The 23,942-nt window shown below is 43.5% G+C and overlaps 1 protein-coding gene across 2 annotated transcripts in view; it reads left to right on the forward strand.

Annotated features, from left to right (window-relative positions):
• Window positions 1-23,942, forward strand: part of SVEP1 (sushi, von Willebrand factor type A, EGF and pentraxin domain containing 1) — a 1,471,106-nt gene that overhangs the window by 1,291,588 nt on the left and 155,576 nt on the right. For both annotated transcript variants that reach the window (XM_069630907.1, XM_069630908.1), the window contains 4 exons: window positions 1,309-1,981; window positions 7,804-10,601; window positions 11,299-11,524; window positions 21,022-21,177. In XM_069630907.1, coding sequence (XP_069487008.1) covers window positions 1,309-1,981; window positions 7,804-10,601; window positions 11,299-11,524; window positions 21,022-21,177 — 3,853 coding nt within the window. The remainder of the gene's footprint in view (window positions 1-1,308; window positions 1,982-7,803; window positions 10,602-11,298; window positions 11,525-21,021; window positions 21,178-23,942) is intronic.

Raw genomic sequence — 23,942 nt, forward strand, 5'->3', positions numbered from 1 at the left:
TGAAAGGTAAAATATGGGAATATGCTTTCACATTCTTATAGATACAGATATAGATACATTTTTGTTTGCTTTTACATGATATCTAATCATATCTCATGTCGAATCCACTCCAGTTTAACAAAGTTTGCAATTAAAATACTTAACTTATGAAGACTATCCTGCAGCGTTAGCACCCCATTCCTAGGGCTGGAACAGGGGATAACAGCTCGGCAGTCTGAGTTAACGGGCCACACAAAGTGCGAGCGGTTAACGAGGGCTACGGGCCGTTACCCCTGTTCCAAACCTTTGAACAGGGTGCTAACACCATTAGCACCCTAGGTTACCAAAGCAGTAACCTGGGGTGCAAAAAAATAAGTATTTTCTTTAATTGAATGCGTAGCCGTGAGTATCCCATTCAATGAATTAACATACTTATCCAGAATGGCCCCCATGATTACAGAAGGCGGCCTCTTCTATTACCATGGTGCCCGGAAAAGCAAGGAGGGAATCTGCTGTAAGCTAACAATCAGCTAAGTGGCACCAGGGAGGCGGGTTGGGAAAAGTAAAACACATAATTAAAGGGGATGGTTGGGGAAGATGGCAGATTGCAGGGGGGGCAGTCTTCGTGTTACATGGAAAGCAGGCTGAGATTAGCAGTGTCAACCCGCGTTTAATGGAACCTGATTGGCTGCTCCCCCCGCCTTGGTTGCTAATGCTATTTAAGCATTACAAAAAACAAATATGCATTACTTGCTCAGTTTGTCTATTAACTTGACTCACTATTAAAGTCAAGATTTTTCTTCCCGACCAACACTTCAAAACATGTATTGCTACTACCACTATGTGCTAATCTCCTTTTAGACCTTGAGAGGAGTAATTATCGTTTAGGATTAATGACCTGCCACCGAGGTATGGCCGATGCAAATGATAACAACCCCTTCCTCGGTCTATAAAGCTATATTAAATCCTTGAAAGGCTGTCTGTCACAAACCTCTGGAGCCAAAAGAGCAACGATCAGATGTGAGTTTTGTCCTTAGCTTCATGTGGTCAAAAAACAACCTTATATCCTCGCAGTCACAGGGTGTGCCCTTTACACATGTGTGGTTAATACTATATTCTTTTCATTCTATTTCACAACTGCTATTTTGTTTCTATGTATGGATTTGTCTTTGCTTGAGACAACAGAAATTGAAAAAAAAAAAGAATTTACCATGCAACAAAAACATTAAAAGGGCCTATCATTGAAAAGAGCTAGATGTCTTGGCTAATCAAAAGCTATATACATAACTGCTGTTAACCATCTTGTAATGTTTTCTTTCTAATTCTCAGGTTTACATTGGTTGGCAGTGCAACCCTGGAATGCTTGTCAACAGGGAAGTGGAACGGGACCACCCCACAGTGTATGGCGGTTTCCTGTGCAGAGCCTCCGACTGTAGATCATGCTTCGCCAGAGACTGGCCATCGTCTCTTTGGAGACATAGCCTTCTACTACTGCTCTGATGGATACAGTTTGGGGGACAATTCCCAGATGCTCTGCAATGCCCAGGGCAGGTGGGTGCCACCTGAAGGAAACCAAATGCCCTACTGCATCGCTGATTTTTGCGAGAGGCCTGCCATTGTGCCATACAGCATCCTAGAGTCTCTGCAGAAAACTAAATTTGCAGCTGGTTCCGTGGTCAGCTTCAAGTGCATGGAGGGATTTGTTTTGAACTCGTCGGCAAAGATTGAGTGCCAGCGGGGAGGAGAATGGAGCCCTTCCCCCTTAACCATCCAGTGCATCCCAATTCGCTGTGGAGAGCCACCAAGCCTTGAAAACGGCTATGTGAGTGGGACAAACCACAGTTTCCATGCCGTCATAGCATACAGTTGCAATAAGGGTTTTTATATCAAAGGGGAAAAGAAAAGGACGTGTGAAGCTAAAGCTGAATGGAGCGGCCGAATGCCAAGTTGCCAGCCAGTGTCGTGTGGTGAACCTCCACAGATTGAAAATGGTGTCGTCGAGGTGAGTGTTTTACAGGATTTGTATTGTGGTTGCCAACAATGCATTATGTAGTAAATGTTTCCGAATGAGCAGTTCATTCCCTTGCCATTCAATCAAAAGGGGCGCAGCGTTATGCAGAATTTCACAGGACGGATATTTTATTTAGCAAGAAGATGTCTTTGGTTTGAAAGCCATCTTCTTGCTAAAGAAACACAAAAGTATAGGAGCATAAGACGGAATGGCTGACAGGATGGGCAGCAACCCACTGACTTTGTGCAATCTGTAAAAATGGCCCTGCACTTCATGATTGAGAGATAACGCTATTTTTCACAGCTCACGCTTTGCATGTCAAAATAGCTTGGCTTTTCTCTCCTTTGAGTTGCTTTGAATAATTGAGATGTGTATGTCACCCACTGAATGGTACAAAGCAGTCAGGTGTTCAGAATGACTAGGAAATATCGGAATAATCTCCATTCACATAATGGTTTTGCTAAATGTTTGCATATTCTTCTGGCATATCTTGAACATCTGGGTGGCATGTACTACTCATGGGTTTATTAGCACAGGCCTTCAAAAGGTTGGTCTTGTATTACACTAATTTGGCCTCAAAGGGACACATCTGTTACCATAAATCGTTGGTTAATGGTTAATCTGCTGGCTGCTATGTATTGGTAATTCTAGCTACAACTTTCTACTCACCTGTGTTGTATTGCATTGTGTTTTATTGTGTCGATATTTGTAGAGTACAATCTATCATCTGCTACAGACATCATGTTGCTGTAAGTGAAAAGTAACTCAAGAAACATTTTTTTCCCCTAAATGATGCATTATGGAATAGCACATATGTTACTCAAAGGACCCCCTCTGTGACTATAATTCTGCTGCCAGAAGGAAGGGCAGAGGAAGAATTGACTGGTCAAGAATCACCAAATGTGCTCCACTTCTCCTGTCTGGCCCTGCTATGCTGAGAAAGTAGCAGGGGGTAGAAGCAATATTAGCACTATGCATGCTAGGTTTCAGCTGGCCCTGAACAGGCTTGTCCCATCACAGAATAATAATTGGTCAGCAGTGGCTTTGGATATTCTGCCTTTTCTCCTACCTCCATTACTATGCTGAGAAAGAAGCAGAGGTTATAGAAGAGACACATCATCCAAAGCCATTGCTGCACCAATTCTTATTCTGTGAATGCACTATGCCTGGAGAGTGGCCGCTGAATCCTAGAATGTGTGGTGCTGCCATTTCGACAACAAGCACAGTAATTAACACATTTACAGGCACAAAAAGTGGTATAGCTCTTATATTTGCATCTTCCATCCCTGTCACATTGGTTCCTATTATCCTAAGCTCCATCAATAAATTTCCTGTACATAAATGTCTCACTGATTTCAACACGTGTTAAGATGGAGTTCCAAAATCTACCCTGGGGTTGGATTTTGGGAGGACAATCGTATATGGTGAACAGGAAAGACACTAAAGTCTAGCCAAACCCAATCAAGGTAGGTAGCAGAGCGGTAACCCTGAAACTAAGGAAGGGGTGTGAGAGTGGTCTTGGACTTCAGTGAGTCCACATAGAGCAAGTATTATGCCCCTAAAATACATACTAAGGAAAATAAATATATGAAAATAGTATACACACTTACTATAAAACATACATATAGAGAAGCATTCTTCGCTGTTAAATTCTATCTGTCAGTCGCAGCATCATCAGGTAGATTTCAATAATGGCGATATTTTAACTTAGAGTTCTGAGCATCATCAAAGACAACATTACCTGTGATTGGCTGCCTGCTCCAGGAAGCAGGAGCCAGGTCGAGTGTGGGGCTCACATTTCCCCCGTCAACATCTGTAGGACCGCTAATGCGGATCCTGCATTGCATTCTTCTGTGAGGCATGTTTTGGGGTAAGTAGGCCGCCTGACCCTCGTGGGTCTTTGCTTCCATTTGTTTTATTTTGTACCCCTTCCTCTACCCAATCAATCCTCTTCCTTCCGCTGCCTTCAACATAGTTCCCTCCCCATTCCCTTCCCATTGCACTATCACCCACCCCTCCTGTGATTTGCTGCCTGCTCCAGTAAGCAGGAGCCAGGTCGAGTGTGGGGCTTGAATCACCCCCTTCATCATCTGCCGGCCCGCTAACACGATTCCTGCACTGCACTCTCATGTGAGGACTGTTGTGGGGTAAATAGGCCCCTTGACCCACATGGGTTTTTTATCCATTTTTTTATTTTTTTCCCCTTCCTCTCCCCACTCAATCTGCCTCCCCTCAAGCCCTCCCCATCTCCTTACCGCCCTACTCCAGCCCACCCCACCCGTGATTACCTGCCTGCTCCAGGAAGCAGTAGCCTGATCGAGTGTGGGGCTCGAATCGCCCCCTTCATCATCTGCAGGCCCGCTAACACAGATCGTGCACTGCACTCTCCCACAAGGCCTGTTGTTGGGTAAGTAGTCCCCATAAACTTTGGGGGGCTTCCATTTGTTTTATTTCTTTCCCCTTCCTCTCCCCACTTGATCCGCTTCCCCTCACTGCCTTGCGCGTAGCACCCTCCCTGTTAGGTAGCTCCCTCCCTGTTAGGAAAGACTTCCCTTAAGTGCAATTTTCCCTTCATTTGTGAACCCCCCCATACTTTTTGCTTTTGTTTGGAATACCTAATCTGACTTTTTCCAGTGAAGCACAGCCTTCAGCTGCTCTCCTCTGGGCCTTTGCTCATTTGTTAGGGGGAAACTGACATGTCTTTCAGGCTGTCAGTAGTGGGAAACTATGTTTCCCTTAGTCTTCGACTTTACTATTTCTTGGTAACTTTTTATCTATGTGACACGTAGTTTACAATACCGCGCATAGGGGTCCTTTGTTTTATGGCGCTCGCCACCCTCTATGGATTTTTTGATGTTTGTACGAGTATGCCTAGGACAAACTGATGGCATCAGTTTACTTTTAAAGTATTTAACTTAATTTTCATGGACTATACCATGTTTACTGCATTTGACCCAACACTATGGCTAGTGCAGAAAATGGCCGTGCCACAAAGTCTTTTGTTCTGTCCTTTGGCCATTTTGTCCCTCTGCCTTTCCCCAGGTCGAGAGAGAGATAAGTATTCCTTATTTGGGCATGCAGCTACCGATGAATACCGCGACTTTCATGGGCTCCTCCTCCAGCCACGATTGGCCCGCCTCTGGCATGCATCTTCCATTGGCTATCTGAGATTCGAGCATGAACCGAATCTTGGATAAGAGAAGGGGCTCTGCATCCATTCCAGGTCTATCTACTGAGGTTCACACCAAACCTCATAAGGAGCCAAGTATCCTTAAGAAGAAAAAACACATTCTTGGAAGGTTTTGGCACCCTGACCCCACTGTTGTCCCGCCGGACCCCTGTTTCTTCACCGGACCAAGAAGGCCTGTACTACTCCCATTGGAGTAGTGGGAACAACTACTCTCGGCTTCTCCTAGTTACCCTCATAAAGAGCCTCTTCGGAAGTGTTCCTGGGCCATCCAGTGAACTGACCAGCTCGAACCCAGGGTAACACATGGGAACTCTGCTGTCCCGAGATGAGAGTTGAGACTCTGGAATCGCTAGTTTGTGGTCCTGAGCCCTATGCCGCCAAAACTCGTTGTCCTAGCTCCTCTAGGTTATGATTTACAAGAGAGCGCCACACCGCAAGTATTTACAAATGAATGCTACTACTACTCCTACTACTACTAGTTGATAGCAACCCATCTCTATTTCTATATATTGTATGTTGATGGAGCTATATTGCTTGATAGTCTTGAAGTGTTGCCTTCAAGTGAATACTCATCATCTGGAAGCTTCTTGGGGCCACCAGGGTGACCATTCAGTAGTCATGCCTACTCTTCAATTGATGGGATACATTTGTGGACGCAGTTAAAAATTATAATTTGGAAAACATCTCAGATTAAATGGATTTAGGCATCCAGGGCAAAGCAAAGACCCTGATCTGCCTCAGTGTGGCTTTGAGTTATTTTATCTATAGAGTTTGTTATTCCTTATACTTTTGTATCTGCCCGATTATAGTTCATTTAGTTCATTACATTGGGTGGTTTGGGGGAACCAGCATTCCATAGTTTATGGTAACAATGTACATTGCGCGGTCTTCTTTGTATGCAAACTTTAGCCTTTTCTACACTTGAATCTATAAAGAATGTTACACTTGCTGTACCATTTAAATTTTTGTTCAGCTCTTTGGAGTAAAGTGCTACATATGTTCAAATAAAATACAAATACAAATATTTTAATCCAAGTGCACGTAGAAGAACGCAGAAGCCCAGCTAATCTTGGTCAGGCACCCACTGCAAGAACAGAAGGTATTTTGAAGAAGCCCTGTCGTCATGGACCGCTTTATGTACCATGGTGGCTTTTAAAGCCCCCTTTCTTTGCCTTTTTGAGGGTATAATCTTGAACATTGACATTGCTGCTCACATCCTCTGCGTGAACACCCTTGCCTATGAAACCAGAGTGCCCTTTCTCATCAAAATGTGTATTCTTTATCTTTCTCTTAAGTGGTCGTACTTTGTGGTTTTATTTAGTTGGCTGCATTGATTGTTTTTTTATTAAAGTCCTTATCGTGCATAGAATCCTGACTGGACATTCTTTTATGTTGGTACTATTGCTATTTTGGGTTGCAACTGTCGACCTGATTTACAAAGCCCTTTGCAATGGGGTGCTGCCATTGGAAAAACGCTTTTGTAAATCAAGTCCTGTATCTGTTCGGACTTCTCCTAAAGACATAGCCTGCTCTCTGCCCACATGACCAAAAGAGGCGAAGAAGGTACACCCGCATGATAGGGAGCACTGCTGGTTTAGTAGTAGTGTGGGACGGAGAGGGCGGTTTAGCCACTACTCACCCCTTAACGCCTGCAGAGCGGTAGGTATTTCATCACATTATCATTCCCTTCTTCCCCACAGGGTCGCAGTGTTCCACCCTCATGTTCTTAGCGTAGCTTTTTCACAATGCACCGTTCAAGATCCTTTTCTGTCTTTTATATCTTATGCACCTGGTGTTGAGGATGTGTTGCTAAAGCTTGTATGGCTTGACCCTTCAGCCCAGATTTCAATTGCGTTCAACCATCTGTAACATCTTTGCAGGGTTGTCCGGCGTCGGCTTTTTTTTTTGTTTTTGCTTTTTTGTTAGACATGTCTAAGATAAAGAGATGTATTAAATTAAGGCTTGGAAATATGTTATTATTTTTGCCTGTTTTTCTTCGTTCACCAAACCGTTTGAAGTGTTGGACTTGGCTGGTCTAGGGTACTGCAAAAAATGCATGTGTGCTTTTTTTTCACAATGTTCAACATTGTAGTTCAGCTTTGCAATCTTTTCATTCAGTGCGGTGCTGAAGCCTATTTAATGTGATGCATTCTACACGTTTCTTCTCTGTGAAGGCCTGGTGCAAAACATGGTTTAGTGGCTATACTGGGGCTCTTGACACCTGCAGACTGTTGTTTGCCTCTAAGAGCAAGTTGGCAATCAGTTTGACGATTCATCGTCAGTATGTTGGGGGTTTAGAGAGGTATCACTTTTGCATCGTGGAGCACATCCATCAAATCTTGGCTATTCTCCCAATGTCCAACACATGCAACTAGTGATGTAATAATTGGAGAGATTCACAGATTTGGCGCATATTATCCTTTTTATACTAATTTTAATCTATGTTTAATTTGGTTATTTTCAATGGTACAACCTGGTCCCTTGAATTTGAGCACGTTTTTTCTACGAAATGATTTCAATGTACTTATAATGTTGTCAGGCCTAGTTGCATATCTCCTAACAAAATGAACCTATCAAACCTTTGCATCCTGTGAGCAATGATGTCTTGTCTTTTTTTTCACAGATCAAAACTGGATTGGTCTATCAGAATGAAGTAACCTATCAGTGCAAGTCAGGTTACAAGCTAACTGGCAGCCCTGTGCGCGTCTGCCAGTCCAATCGCCAGTGGTTCAGCGACTCACCACCTGCCTGTGTGCTCCTCAGTTGCGGAAAGCCTCCACCGCTACAGCATGGCTACAGCAAGGGAGAAACATTTGAGGTTGGATCGAAAGTTGAATTTTTCTGCGACGAGGGCTACAGGCTTACAGGAGACATGAGTTGGACCTGCCAGAAAAATGGGAAGTGGATCAGGAAACAAACACCCACTTGTATGCCAGCAAAGTGCCCCGACCCGCCACTGCTAGAAAATAAACTGGTGTCAAAAGAGATGGCCAATCTAGTTGGCGGAGTAGAGTTTTTTTGCAAAGAGGGGTATACTTTACATGGATCCAAGATACTGAGGTGTTTGCCATCACAGCAGTGGAATGACTCTTTCCCAGTGTGTGTACCCGTCACGTGTGAGAAACCCCCTTATATTCCCTTCGGGGAACCGGCCATTACGTCCCTTCACTTTGGCAGCAGAGTGAAGTACGTGTGCATGGATGGATTTATACTCAGAGGTGTTTCGGAAATAGAATGTCGCGCGGATGCTTCCTGGAGCCCCTCTTTGCCAGAATGTGTCCCAGTGGAATGTCCTCATCCTCAAGAAATTCCCAACGGCATTGTAGATGTGCAGGGGCTGACGTTCCTGAGCACTGCCCTCTACACCTGCAAGCCGGGGTTTGAATTGATTGGAAACACAACCATACTCTGCAGTGAAAGTGGTCAGTGGCTTGGCGGGAGACCCGTGTGCCAGCCAGTTGAATGTCCAAAAGCTAAATCCATCCCACACGGTACATTTGCATATCAAAATCTCTATTACGGCCAGACAATTACATATTCTTGCAACCGGGGCTTCCAGCTAGAAGGGCAAAGTGTCTTGACTTGTTTAGAAACAGGGGGGTGGGATTTTGAAGTCCCACTCTGCAAAGCCATTAGCTGTGATGCCCCGGAAGCTATCGAGCATGGCTTTGTGGAAGGCGCAGACTACAGCTATGGCGCCATGATCATCTACAGCTGCATGCCCGGATTCCAGTTGTCTGGTCATGCCATGCAAACCTGTGAAGAAACAGGGTGGTCGAGCTCTTCCCCCTCGTGTCTGCCAACAGACTGTGGCCTGCCCCCCCACATTGATTTTGGACAATATTCCAAAGTGGCAGCCGAATGGAAAGCTGTGCCAGCGGGTGAAGCAATGGATGATAATGTTTCCACTGTCAGTGCACCGCTGCCTCCCAGAGTAGCCTCCACTGCAGGGAAACACACAGACATCACAGTGAAGGGAAAAGATGGCGCTGAACTCTCAGAATTTCTTTTTGGAACAGTCGTGCTTTATTACTGCTTCCCTGGGTATGAAATAACGGGCAGTGCAATACTAGCATGCCAAGAGGAAGGCACGTGGAATGGAAGTGCCCCCGCGTGTGTCTCCACAGCTTGTGAACTACCGCCCAGTCCAGGAAATGGCTTCCAAGATGTTACTGACAACACCCTTGGCAGCAAAGTGCAATATGGGTGCAAGCCTGGATATGAACTGATCGGCGCGAACACCGCCCTGTGCTTGCCTGACAAACAGTGGAGCAGCCCAGCTCCCCACTGTGCTGTGATATCGTGTGGACCCCCGAACAGTCTCCTGCATGGCTTCCTGCAGGCGGAAAGCTACACCTACGGCAGTGTGGCTCACTACAAGTGCCATGCTGGCTTTCGGTTAGATGGGTCCGAGAAACGGATATGCCAGGGCAACAAGAAATGGGATGGGAACGAACCCATCTGTGTCCCAATTTCTTGTGGCCCTCCACCCACTGTAGAGTTTGGCCAGGCAGATGCAGAAGAGTACACGTTCCAGAAATGTGTGCGTTACCATTGCAACGAAGGCTTTGTTTTGGAGGGAAATGAAACCAGAACCTGCATGGAGGATGGAAGTTGGAGTGCACCCGCTCCTGTCTGCACTGCTGTGAAGTGCCCTTTGGTTCTCAATATTCAAAATGGAGAAGTCAATGGATCAGGGCATCACTTTGGGGACAGTGTCCATTATCACTGCAAAGCAGGCTACATTTTGCATGGACCTCCAAAGCGAACCTGTCAAGCCAATGGCACCTGGGATGGAGGAGCCCCAGATTGTAGACCGGTCAACTGTGGCCCTCCAGAAGATATCTCCCATGGGTTCCTTAATGGCTCTGCGTTCAGTTTTGGGGAATATGTACAGTACCTGTGCTTCCCGGGTTATGAGATGCATGGAAACGCATTGCGCCAGTGCATGCCTAATGGTTTTTGGAGCGGGGACCCTCCTGCCTGCATGCAATGCAGTTGTCCAACTCCAGTGCTTCAAAATGGGGATGTTTTTGGAGAAGAATTCACGTGCGGTGAAGTTGTGAGGTTCCAGTGCCACAAAGGCTTTAAATTGCTAGGAACGTCTGAAATAAAGTGCGAGTCTGCTGGGAAGTGGAGTTCTGGATTTCCTCACTGTGGGCGTGTCACCTGTGGCTCCCCCCCTTTGATCCCGCATGCATTCATCAATGGAAGCAGTTCAGTGGATGAAAACGCCATCCTGTACAGCTGTGAGACTGGCTTTGTCATGCAAGGCAGCGCAGAGCTGGTGTGCACCGTGAAGGGTGTATGGAATGAGCCACATCCATCGTGTGAAGTAGTGCATTGTGGGCCACCGCCTTTGATCCCCAATGCAATGGCTTCTGGAGACTCGCATGTATATGGCAGCAAGGTTCAGTACAGGTAAGAACATTGACATTTCTGTTGAGGAAACATTGGTTAAATATGTGGGGGCGCGCTGCAACGCTGTTAGGTTTCACATGTGTGTGCTGGAGGAGGGGTAGGGGTGTGAGCATGTCTTTGCCGACTTTCTGTCATTGACGAACTCAACACTGATGAATCGCTGGTGTGTGAGGAGATGTGTCTTGGACTCCAGATGTAGGTTAGAACTCTTGAAGTGAGCAGCTGGAGTGGCAAGTTCACGGTTAATGTGTGGATTGCTGGCCTTAGTCAAAGTGTGATGCTTGATGATGAGGCTTGCTGTGCACGTGATAGCTCCAGTTGCCCATTCTCGAACCAGGTACATTGTACAGTATTGTTTAATCCACACATGTTCACTCTGGTGTTGCCAGTACCCTGTGCCTCCCTTGAGTTTTAACAAGCCTCTCTGCCCCATGTCCTTAGTGCACAGGATGCAGCACTATGCCACTTAGCAACAGAATATTTACCGAGTCTCTGCACTATTTGCCTTAATCCGTTAATAATGAACATTCTCCCGTGTTCCCCCTACGTTTCCATGAATATAGCGTTTGGCAGAGATTCTCACACGAGCCCAAAAAGCTGTTTCTCATGTGTGTGCAACTGACTCTGTTGCTCCTATTTGTTTTGGATGTAATCTCTGGAGGAACTACTTTAAGCTTTTTGGGGTTATGTTTTGCAGCTGTCTCGAAGGCTACGTGATGAGCGCAGAAGCCAGTTCCAAAACGTGTCAGCAAGATGGCCAATGGTCCCCGGAGAGTATTGTGTGTAGTACAAGGAAATGCCCACCTCCAGCGAACACAGAAAACATCTTTGTCGCTGACGCTGATGTATCTGTGAATGAAACGGCGACCATATCATGTGCAGATGGCTACCTGTTGTCAGGCGGAAACACGTCAACCTGTCAGGTAAGGCCAACCCCCTGACTTCCCTTTCCTTGCAATACTGCAAAATGACAAATAACCACGTGCTCTGCACATTAAATGGCATACATTGAATTATGGGTTCGGGAAAGTAACTCACACTCAGACACCAACATTTTCAAGAAAGTTCACTAGTGTCAAAATAATATCACGGTAATGAATCAGATAATATAGAATTCAAGGTTTATTCTTCAAATATGGACAGCCGACACGTGGTTCGACCACCTGGTCGTTTTCAAGTCTGTTAAAAGTTAAAACACCACAAAAAATATTTAACACATATTCAATCAAAATGATGTTACAAATTATATGCATCACATTTAACATGGATAAAGTCATAAAACATATGATTATTACAATATTTGCAAGTTGAAAAAAAACATACCACAGTGTGTCATAGGTCAGGTCAGAGAAGGAGGATTGGGGTCAAATGGAGAAAAATTGAAAAGGGACAAACATTAGATTGCATGGCCACAAAATTGGTTGGTTAGTTAATGATTGGTGACGCAAGTAAATATAGTGAAATAAAATAAAGTGTGTTTGAGCATGCCAAAGCTCATCTATAAAATTGAAGAAAGAAAGATGTGAAGCCATCCTGCTCAGCCCATTATTAGCGGGTTACTTCGCAAAGTATCATTAATGAAATTAAACAAATGAGATTAATCACATAAGAAAGTGAGCCACATGCTATAGTGCAAAACTAATGTGAAATTAGTTAGGTATTTAAGAAATGCTACAAAGTAACAATAATTATTACATGAAAAAATAAAAACAAAATAAAATAAAATTGAAATGGTGATGGCCATAAAAACAAGTTTACCCCACAGGTAAGTTAGTAATTCCTGTTTTCTGGTAGGATTGGCATATTGTTGTGAACCACGCAAACTTTAGCGCTGTGACTCACAAATTAGTATAGCTAGTCACACTAGAATTTCCATCATCTGTAGTATGATCAACAAATGCATTGATCCATTTATGATGTCAATAAGTCATACCTCTGAATAAAGTATAACCTAAAAAGAATATATATGACAGTAGCTTAGTGATAAATAAAAGATATAGGGCCTCATTACGAGTCCGGTGGTAACCTGCCGTTTTTTCCGGCTCGGTTACCACCGGACTCAAATTACCATTCCGCCTCCGTGATTCCCAGAATTACCGGGGCATTACGACCTGGTGACCCGGGAATTCCGGAGGCGGAATTCGGTAAATCCCCATTCCCATTGAGTCCATAGGACTCAATGGGAATGGGGACCATGGAAACACCCGCACCATCTCGTGATGGTGCCGGTGTTTCCACGTCCGCCTGCAGGCGGGCGGTGTTATACCCGCCAGGTCAGACCTGGCCAGAATGACACCTCCGCCTGCAGGACTCCGAATCACCCGGTATGGAAATAACGGTGGCGGCGGGTTTACCGACACCGTTATTTCCATACCGGTTGACTGGTAATGAGGCCCATAGAGTTCAATATCATATTGCGTTAAACCTATTTAAAGCCAGGAGAAATCCTATCCAATAATTCTAGGTTTGATAAAATACTGCTATGATTAAGCAACAGTCCAGCATTCCCACTATTAGCAAGATCCTATGGACCTATGACCACAAAAATAGGCTAAGCCTCTCCAATGTCCAACTTGAACTCTATTACCATATCATATTACCTTCAATTGTTCTGAAATTATGCAAGGGATAGATCCCTCTGAAGTATTAAAACGGCTAATGCCCAGAAAACAGTGTCTTTCACATGGTACCGAGTTCTGGTGGTCGCATTGGTATGCCCGCGAAAATAGCATAAAATACATAATGAATTCAAGCATACGCCAATGCATGACATCAGAAGTAAACAAAATGTCCCAGGCACGTCACGTAGATTTTGGAATTAAATAATTTACAAATCATTTGTCCCTTATACAATTGCTAAATCAGACAATTAAATACAGAAAGCAGTGTATTTGGCCTTGTGCCGAGTTTGGATGATCGTATGAGTATGTCTGTGAAAATAGCATCAAAACCGTGATGACGTCATGCGTATGCCAACGCATGAAGTCAGAAGTAAACAAAACGTCCCAGGCACATCACGCAGATTTAGGAATTAAATAATTTGCAAATCATTCGTCCATCATTGAATTACACAATCAGACAATTTTAAATGTGAGTCAATACGAAACCACATTTCGGTGAGCTGTCAATTGCTGAGTCAGACAATAGAAATGTTAGTTAACAAACCAAGTGAACCACTTTAAAATAAACTGTCATGTTTTGGTCATGATTATGCACTGAAAAGAAAGATAAGGTATAACGAGAACTTCGCCAGATATTGCCAATCGGTCAAGTGATAGAATGTTAAATGAACTAAGTGATCCGTGCCAAGTATCAAATATACCCTTATCGATCAGGTTCAGAAACCTGACTCCAAGAAATGAAGCTACCAATACTCCTAAGATTCTTCTGGACATGTAAGATCATGAGGGTTTTTACAAATAGATATGTAAGAAATAGTGTTCCATTAAGAAACCAATTGATTATGATTGTTGAGGATAAGCAGAATGGCTTCACTTTTTGAAGAAAAATATCATCAACGATGGTGTGTTCCAATAATCTTTCTTGAATAGCTCCATAATGTGTCTGTTAGCGGCCTCCACTAGAGATTCACAAAACGACGTGCATTTCATGATCACAGCTGAGGCCATCCAAGTTACATCTCAGAAAACAGATTAGTTTACATTCTAATGGTCTTAGTTTGAGCCTAATGTTACCACTTCTCTTCCCCCTCTTAGCTTTTATTAATCCAATAAAACGTATTTCCTCTTTATTGTTCAACTGATGTTGTTCCTGCCAATGTATGGCCAATGGAGATTTCGGGTCACTGCTTCTTAGGCTAGCCAGATGTTCCCTGATGTGAATTCTCAGCTGTCTAATGGTGCTACCAACACACAGTTTGCCACAAACACAAAATAGTATAAACTACATAACAAGTTGTACAGTTAATTAAATTATCAATCCTTATGGTTGTGCCAGAAGCATCAGTGAATGATTAACAATTGCCATGTGCATATTTACAGTAATTACAGTTACCACATTTGAAAAAACCCTTGCTTTTATTGAGCTAATTCTCATTAGTACTCCGATCTTTATTGTTCAAGAAGGAAGGGCTCATTTTCTGCTTAATCGTCTGGGCTCTGGTAAAGGTACATTTTGGTTTATCAGACAAAAAGGGTTGCAGATCCTTGTCTAATTTGAGAATGTGCCAGTGTTTGGAAACCATTTGGTAAAGAGTGAAGGAATTTTCAGAAAATTGAGTAATAATGGCAATGTGCTGTCGATTTATTATGATCAGATGAAAGATCAGACTGCTTGATCCCGATATATTTGTTTACAGCTTTTCTAATGCTGTTCGGATGATAACCTCTAGTTAAGAACCTCTTTGTGAGTATATTAGATTCTTCCACATAATCAGTGTCTCGACTGCAGTTCCTCCTGGCCCTGTAAAATTCTCCTGCAGGAATATTGTTAATCGTGGACTGTTGATGACTGCTTTGAGCAAAGAGTAGAGAATTTTTCTCTCAGTTGGCTTGCTGTAGGTTTTGGTCTGTTGTAAGCCATCTACAACACAGATATGCAAATCTAAAAAATCAATACAGACCGGGCTAGCAGAGCCTGTGAAATGAATGCCAAAATGATTAGTGTTGGTATGTACTACAAAATCATCAAATGAAGCCAATGTCCCCTTTCAGACAATCAGGACATCATCTATAAAACGTTGTCACGCAATAAGATTAGTACTGAAAGTCTCCTGATTATAAATGTCTGATTCTTCAAACTGGGTCATGAATAAATTTGCCAGAGATGTAGCAAATTTGGCACCCATAGCAACTCCCTTAGCTTGTACATAGTATTGATCATGAAATATAAATGCATTGTTACACAATGTGCATTTAAAAAAAACTCTTCAGCATGTCAATATGTTTTAGATAGGATGCAGATGAGTTCCGAAATGTATAATCAGTGGTTTTAATTGCCAATGCGTGGTCAATGCTTGTATACAAAGATGAGACATCTAATGTAGTTTGCAGATAATCAGATTCCCACTTCAGAGTCTTGAGAAACTGAAGTACATGCGTGCTGTCTCTAATATAAGATTTAATTCAGAGAACATGTGGTTTCAATGCTTCGTCTAAATACTGAGACAATCCTTCCGTCGCCCACCCTATACCACTCATTATGGGCCTTACTGCCGGTAAGGTGCGTAAAGGCTTATGAATTTTGGGTAAGAAATATAGGGTGGGCATGGTGGGTTCAGTATTAGTCAAAAAAGTTTTCTCTTCTTCTGTTAGGAATCCCTTTTCGTACCATAGTTCCATAGTTGTATTAAGTCAAGAAGCTCTGCTACAACCCTTTTAATTGGATTGGATCTCAGCTGTGTGTGGCATTGTGGAGTGGTGAGGTGGGATATAGCCATAGTGACATAATCAGTTGTATTCATCACCACTATATTTCCCCCTTTATCAGCTTCTTTGATTGTTATTGATTTATCTTTAGCTCGATCCTCTAAAGTTTTTGATTCATCCCTACTCAAATTGGATCTGCGTTTATTTTCGTAGTGAAAAGATTTGTCCAGATAGCCATGAATGTCCTTGGTAATAGCTTTATAGAAAGTTTCAATCACGTTGTCCATCCCTAATTGGGGCGTGAATTTCGATTTGGGTTTGAGTTCTCTGATTTCCAGATGTCTGATACTAACACCTAGATCATGACAAATAGCATCAGAACTTGTGGGTGTTTCCTGATCGAATGTTTCGATGTTGTTAATATCTGATATAGTGTAAGTGCTAAGGGGGTGCAGTGTGGTTTTTGGCACAAACGTATGAACCTGAGTTGCATATTTATTTTTTAATTTCAGTTTTCTCAAAAATTTAAAAATATCAGTTTGAAAATTAACAAAGTCTGTACCCATGATGGGTGCAAAAGAAAAGCCTTTATTCAGTACAGAAATCTCAGAATTTGTTAATTGTCTGTTTGACAGATTAATAACCAAATTACACTGAGTTATTTCCCCAGATGTTTCTTGGTGTTCGATCTGGTCAAAATCCCTGGGCGACCTAAATCCTCGTCTGAGCTTCCACTCCCACTTCCACTTCCCCCCTCTCCTGCCCCTTAATTTGGGGATTAAGGATGGGACCGGGCAATCCCTTGTCAAAATGGGGCAGATTCCCATTGTTTGTATTTCCCGAAAGCTCATGTTTTTGATGTCCTGAGCTCCTGCATAAGGATGGACTTTGGATAAACTCCTGTGGGTTTTTGGAACCAACTCAATGGATATGTTACAGTAATAGTGGGAGAAAGGAGGAATGTGGCAAGTTTAGTAAAGGCCCTATTTTAAAGCGACCTAATGTCCTCAACCAAATCTCTATTCTACCTCTCAATCTTCTGAGTGGCCAACCAAATCAATATTCACCAAGCCTCTCAAAGTCACAAAAGACCCGTAAGTGCCCTGGTCCATTTCTTTGTCTTGGCCTTTGTCATGATCATTTTCTATGCTTTGTTGTTACATTAGACCTTGTCTTGGACGTTTTCTTCACTGCTGTTCTCTAGATGAGGTGGTGCCTTGAAACAGCTAGCGGGGCAAGCTCTGCATTGTATCCTCTTGCCCTTGGTGTGTCTTCAGTGCATTAATCAGACAGGATGGTTCACCATGCCTCTTGCCTTAGCGCTCTCAGGCAGCAATTCTCCCTTCATTAGCTACTTCTGGGTAAGATATTAATCTCCATGTGCATGATCTCAAAGGCTGTAAACTTCTTTAGTTGGGCCGGTGCCATTGGAGCTGCCACAGGATTCTGGGCTACAGTGCCCAGCGTGAGTCTCCCTTACTGTTCTTCTCAAGGCTTAGCTCCATCCCGACTTTGAGCCCATGTTTTTAGAAGGCTATGCAGTGTTGTCTTTTCCTTCCAGCTGGCCTGCATTGTTGTGTAGCTTGATAGTCATAGCCACCTTCTCTTCTATCTTACTCTATCTCGTTGGGCCCTTGGGTTGGTCAAACATTTTTGGGGTCTCTGCAATTCCTTCTCCCACCCGCCCTCCCTTCTCACTGCAACACCACTCTCTCACTGGAATGCCATCCTAATACCTGCCAGGTCTAGTAGGAATGCGCTTCTTTCTATACAGTCACTGATAAAGTAAGAGTCCCAATGAGTGTTCTGCCTAGTGGCTCTGTTTTACTCCTTATGACTTTCTTTGTGACCAGTCTTCCCCTAATGGTTCTAACTCGACCTCATGCTTTTGTCTCTGTACTTCAGTTGATTTCAAATATTGTGCATACTATAATAATGGGGATGTCTGGGTTCCATGGGCCAAGATTACAAAAGGCCTGTCCACTATGTTTTTACTAGGCCTCAGTGCTGCGACGGCCCACTGTTCCTACGTCCCAGGTCCCTTGTTGGCTAATAGGTTTATTTGTGTGTTTCCTGCATCCTCATGCTCAGAGTGGATGTGGACACGCTCTCTGTGTGCCTTAGGATTTCCATTCTGCTCAAGTCTGCATTCTATGCCTAGAGCTTGATCACCAAATCTCCACTGCCTGTCGAGTTTAACTCCATGTATGGAGCAGCAACCGGAAGAGGAACTGCGTATAACATTACTGGCTCACACCAGCAGTCTGCAGAACCTAACCTACCTGAGGCAAATACTCTTGTGAGTTTTGTCCCGTGCAACTCTTGCTCAATCGATAAACTTTATCCTTAGGCATATTTCCCCTTCGGGAAAGAAAGGGGTATTGCTTGATTTGGACCGCTGCTTAAAGTTTCGGCACCCCTAAGTGAGCACTGGGGCATCCTCCAGGGATCACACCATTGAGTGTATTGCTTCCACTGGTCCCGGGACAACATACAAAACAAAAAAAAAAGTATTTTTTTTTACAAAAACATAATTATTTTGGAAGAGGAAATGAGATATATAGATATATTGTTTTTTTTTTATAATGCTCTTAATACCGAACAGGTGTTTAAATTCACAGTCGCAATGGTTTATTTATTGCTATCAGTGCCTTTATGCCACAGTACATATGCCACTGGAGCGTGATGCATATTACAAATGATGGAGGCGAGTGGCTTCTATTTCACAATTGCCATGCGATGCTCCATCTCAGCTCCTGCCCTGCCAAACACACATGCGCACCACAAATGTAGATGGCATATGTGTTTGGTACCATTGATGGTGGAGTGGAAAATGACATGATGACTATGCCCCAGTAATGCAACTAACCAGTCTGAGAGCATGCCTGATACCAGTGCCCACACTTCACAAACAGTAAGTAGAACACTAACACCAGAAAATAGGCTATGACAAATTGTCAGTTTAGGGTGAGGCATGTGTTGTTCCCACCCGGCTTTGATGTATGCGCGTGAGGAACAATACAAGACTGCAAATAAAGCACTTCATTTTCAGAACACGTGACTACAAATGTTACATACCAAAAATTATTGATAGATTATGCTACAAATGTAAGACACACATCGCACGGTTTTCTGGTGATTTTCCTTCAGATGACTGTTCAAGATCACACTCTTTAGCTCGGGAATAGGTGGCTTCTGGAATATGCTGTCTATGCCACGAATAAAAAAAAAAGAATGCGTTTTATGGCGTGAGCATGATAGCACAACTTTTAGTATACATTTATAAAGCTTTGTGCCAATCCTCCTATGTGGACTCCTGTGTTGTGTTACTTGCCAATTCATTTAAGAGGTGTGCAAAGTAACTTGACTCTTCAATAATCAACGAGGTGCTTTTAAACAGCTCCCTTGTGATGTTGCATTGGTTAAACACCAATAAATGGAGAATATAGTTCCACATGTTTCTTTCTCCTTTGTGATTGCAAGAAATTCATCATGATTGATTGTTTATGGTATACACGTACATTCAGTGTCTCAGGCTTCAAAGCTGCAAGCTAAAAACATGGACACATGGTTTATTGGTTTCTACTTCTTGTGAGTTTTAGACATTTGTAATATAAACATAAAAAGATGTGTTAATGTAATACATTGTGTACGATTTGACTATATTACAGTTAGTGTTTGCAAGCCTCGCTTAATCAGTCATTAATGAGAAATACATCTATTGCACTATATATAAGATCACATATATGAATGTGGAAACACTAATGGCCTCATTACGAGTTTGGAGGCAGCCATGGAGCTATTAGCTATTAGCTATTAGCTCCATGGCTGCCTCCAAACCGGGCTCCATTACCGGGTTCCTGCAATGAGGAATAACCGGGTCATTCCGACATAGGAGGTCCCGGTAATTCCTCCTTGCAGGAACCATTCCCCATTCCCATTTGAGCCCCCATAGGGCTCAATGGAATGGGGATGGAAGTAACAACGGACACATTACAAGTGTCCCATTGTTACCTCCCTCTTCACCTCGCGGGACCCGGAAAAGACGTCTGGTTTTACCAGACGTCTGGTCCGGGTCCCACAAAGGGAACCTCGTAATCGGCCCTGAAGGAATGAAGGGGGCCGGTCCCATACCGGCCCCCTTCATTCTGTCAGCGCCATGGTCGAAATGAGGCCCTAAATGTTGTTTATTTGTATTTTTGACATGGAACTGACGTGATAGGAGTAGTAACAATGCACCATATGCTTGTGACTGCAATCTGCATTCTCAGATGTGTCGGAATGCAACTCCTGTCACCTCTAGCCAGCATATCTAATGCTCAGGGACCATGGGAGTCATAGGGCCTCATTACGACACTGGCGCTAATGGGTTAACGGCACCGTAAAAGGCTGCGGCGCCGTTAACCCATTAGCGCCTGATTACGAGGTCCCTTTGCCGGATCCGACCTTAACGGCTGGTCTACACCAGCCGTTAAAGTAGGGACCCGCAAAGGGACCTTGGTGCTAAGTACAGTACCGCAATTTGCGGTACCGCACTTAGCGCCTTCCCCATTCCCATTGAGCCCTATGGGGCAAAAATGGGAATGGGGAAGGGCCATGGAGGAAGGGGGAATAACCGCCCACCAACCTTGTAATGGGGTGGTAATTCCCCCTTTCTCCATGGCGGGTAAGTTACCGGCATGGACCATGGTGCTATTAGCACCATGGTTTTCCAACTGGGTCATATTGAGGCCCATAGTCCAAAACATCTGCTGAGCCACGTGTTGCAGACCTATAGCCAGCATTTAGGGGAACATACGAGGGTCAACATTGTACAATATTGGTGTGTTGGTGTTACAGTAATTGAATGAGTTAACACACGTCTAACACTATGTGATGCAGATGTGATGTAATCAATTACTGGTAGGCTCTACGTCTGACGCTTGCTGTAGTCGCAGGTACCTGCCTCTCTAGCCCTTCAGAAAAGTCATGTTTCCCAGGTGTCTCTTGAATTGAGAAAGTGCCCATCTGTTCCCCTTTGACTTATTCAGGTTTTGTTTCTTTAATATTTGCTTATGTCTAAATCTCAGATTTGTTTTATTCTTAATATACAGCCTGATGGAACCTGGCACCCTCCCATTTACGATGCACGCTGTACACCCGTCTCGTGTGGGGAGCCTGCACACCCAGAGAATGGATTAGTGATTGGCACTCGGTATCTCTATAAGGATACAATCCTGTATCAGTGCAGCACTGGCTATGAGCTGCTGGTGAGTGATCGTATTATTGACTGAAAATTATTAAATAAAATGTATGTGAACATTACCCTCGAAAATCATATGTGAAATTAAATGAACTTATAATTAATATTTAGTTTATTTTGAATGATCATTTAAAAATAATGAAATAATACAGAAAAATATTGTACAATACATACAATGCATATCACAACCATTTGATGTACTACTGGACTCACTGTGAGCTTTAGTGTATAAGCACTGCTAATGCTGCCAACATGAATTACAATTACCACCAGAATATTGATAATTCACCACCTGACTATAGGGAGTGCCACATGATCAGTGCTCATGTCCTTTTCCATGTATACCCCTCTCGGCCACCATCACTGAGCATGTGGGCATCTGCAACATTGCACAATTCATGCCTAGCATTGGTTGCTTCCTCAGCCAATTTGTCACTAAGACTCCCTTGGCATGTGGAGAAGTTATCCTTTAATGAGGAACAGGGTAGAGTTGTAGCAAGGATTATGCAGTTCATAGAACCACTATAGCAGGATTTCTTAAATCTCCCCACATAGATGCCTGGTCAATGCACAACAGAAGTCTGTGACTGCTGCCCATACATCAGTACAAGGTCCTCATATGTTCACACCACTCGGACACAAACATATCAGTACACTTAAACTCCATGTGAATACTGAATACCTGAGACTCAGAACCCAGCTGCCCATAGGAGTATCAACAGCTGGCAGACAAAGTCAAAGATGACGAGTGAGAGATTTATTACACAGCTATCACAGCCACAAAACAAATTACAGACACTTTCTAAACTCCTAGTCCAAAAGATTAAGGCCCAATTCCTAAGCACGCTTACACTGCCGTCCCAGTTGAGCACCTGTAACACAATTGCTAGGGGTCTGCATGAGTACATACATGAGTAATTGATCCAACACCTACTTATTACTATACATCTACTAAACCAGCAATGATCCAAATCATAATGGTGAAACAGACCTAGTCTGACAGATATACCTCTTTGAGGTAGCATGGGCCAAGGGCAGGCTAAACTAACCTGGAGGGATGTGATCAAGCACAGAAGCAGTCCTAACAACGACAATAGTGTAGTTACAAAATAAAAGAATGCTCAACCAAAGTTTTATATCCACAGGATACTTTAGTTAAGCTAACAGGACACACACTCTAATGAAAAACAATGTAACCCACCCATGTAAAGGAAAATACAGATAGTGCTGACTTTTGAATAAAAGGGGCACTGTGGGTTTGAAAACAGGGGTGTACCAGCAATACCTTTAGCATCAAAGACAATTCACTGAAGATGTCTTCTAAAATCGTAAAGAGTGTGGTCCTACTTATGCTTAGAGCCATTTAAAGTGGGTCAGTGGGAGAGAACCACTGCAGATACCTTTACATGCTTGTTCTTTGGATCCCCGGTATTGAGCTAGACTTCTACACACTTTCATTTGGTCGGATCGGCATCAAGATGTTTTGAGTTGGTATTTCCCAGTGAATCAAGGGCAGTGCAGAGCAGACCTGTAGCAATGATCGGCATGATTTGTTGGAAGGAACCAGCAGGCAATGGGTCCAGCCCACAACTCATCTCAGTCGGGTTGCCTGGAAGAGGTCCAAAGATATGAGCAGTTATTCAGGTGTGATCGGCTCAAAAATGTCAGAATTGTAGTAAGGTGATGGGTTGAGTCTGCTGCTTGATGGCTTGGCAGTGTATTGAAAAAGCGGCACATGCCAAGTGCAAGTCTGTATGCTTGCAACAGCTTGAAAAGCATATGAAAGCAGTCAATCCAGGTTGATAGAAAATCAAAGCTGAAAAACAGAGTCCAGATCTATTTCATCACTGTTGGGTCACTAGGGACGTCATTCAGATTTACCAGGGACAATCCAGGGACAATGTAAGTACTTTCTTCTGAATTTACCGGGTCTTAGAGAACACTTTCATGGTTCTGATACCTCCAGTGAGCTGTGTTGTAGGTACAAGTGGTCTCAGTCACAGTAGGCATTGTCAAGCCAGCAGGTCACCCAAATGTTCCTCAGTTCTCCCTTTGAGTCTATATCTTCACCTTTATTGCCGTTCTTGGAGCAGACTGTACTCCCAATAAACATCCAGATGTAATCCTTATTCACACGTCTAAGAACCTGTAGCAGTATCCAGAAAGAAGTGCCAAGAACTTTTGCCAGAACCAGAGACGCTGTATCCAGAACCGATAGCAGAACCGGAGACCCAGAGACCAGATCGCTGTGCAGTGCCGCTAGCAGACCCAGACCAGATCGCTGTGAAGTGCTGTGCGCAGAACCAGTCCAAGTGGCGAGAGGACCGCAGCCAATCCTGACCCGATCCGTGACGAGGCCCATTCCTGTCCAAAATCTAGTGTGAGTACCCAGCTAGCACTGTGCCAAAACCAATCTGTTAGTGTAAAATAATCTAATTAAAACTATTTTAACCTATTTAGAACTACCTCATAGGAATCGTGTGTGTCATTCTGTCCTTTTTAAAGCTGAAAACTGTCATCTGCCATTTTGAACTTTTAAATTTCAAATCCGAAAAACTACCTTCACAAAATCGTCCGTATCTCTGGAACCGTCTGTCCTAGGAACGAAAATTAACTGTCATTTTAAAGCTTAGAATCAGAGCTTTCCAACAAACCATAGTGCCTCCGTAATTACGCTCGGCGCGTGCGACTAATTTGCTGCGATTTGACATTTGCAATCATTCCAGCCACGTGTGAAAATATTTGCCTTTGCTTCCATCCTTGAAATTCGTT

The sequence above is a fragment of the Ambystoma mexicanum genome, chromosome 6q, assembly GCF_040938575.1.
Source record: "Ambystoma mexicanum isolate Mex_15411 chromosome 6q, UKY_AmexF1_1, whole genome shotgun sequence".
Lineage (NCBI taxonomy): Eukaryota > Metazoa > Chordata > Amphibia > Caudata > Ambystomatidae > Ambystoma > Ambystoma mexicanum.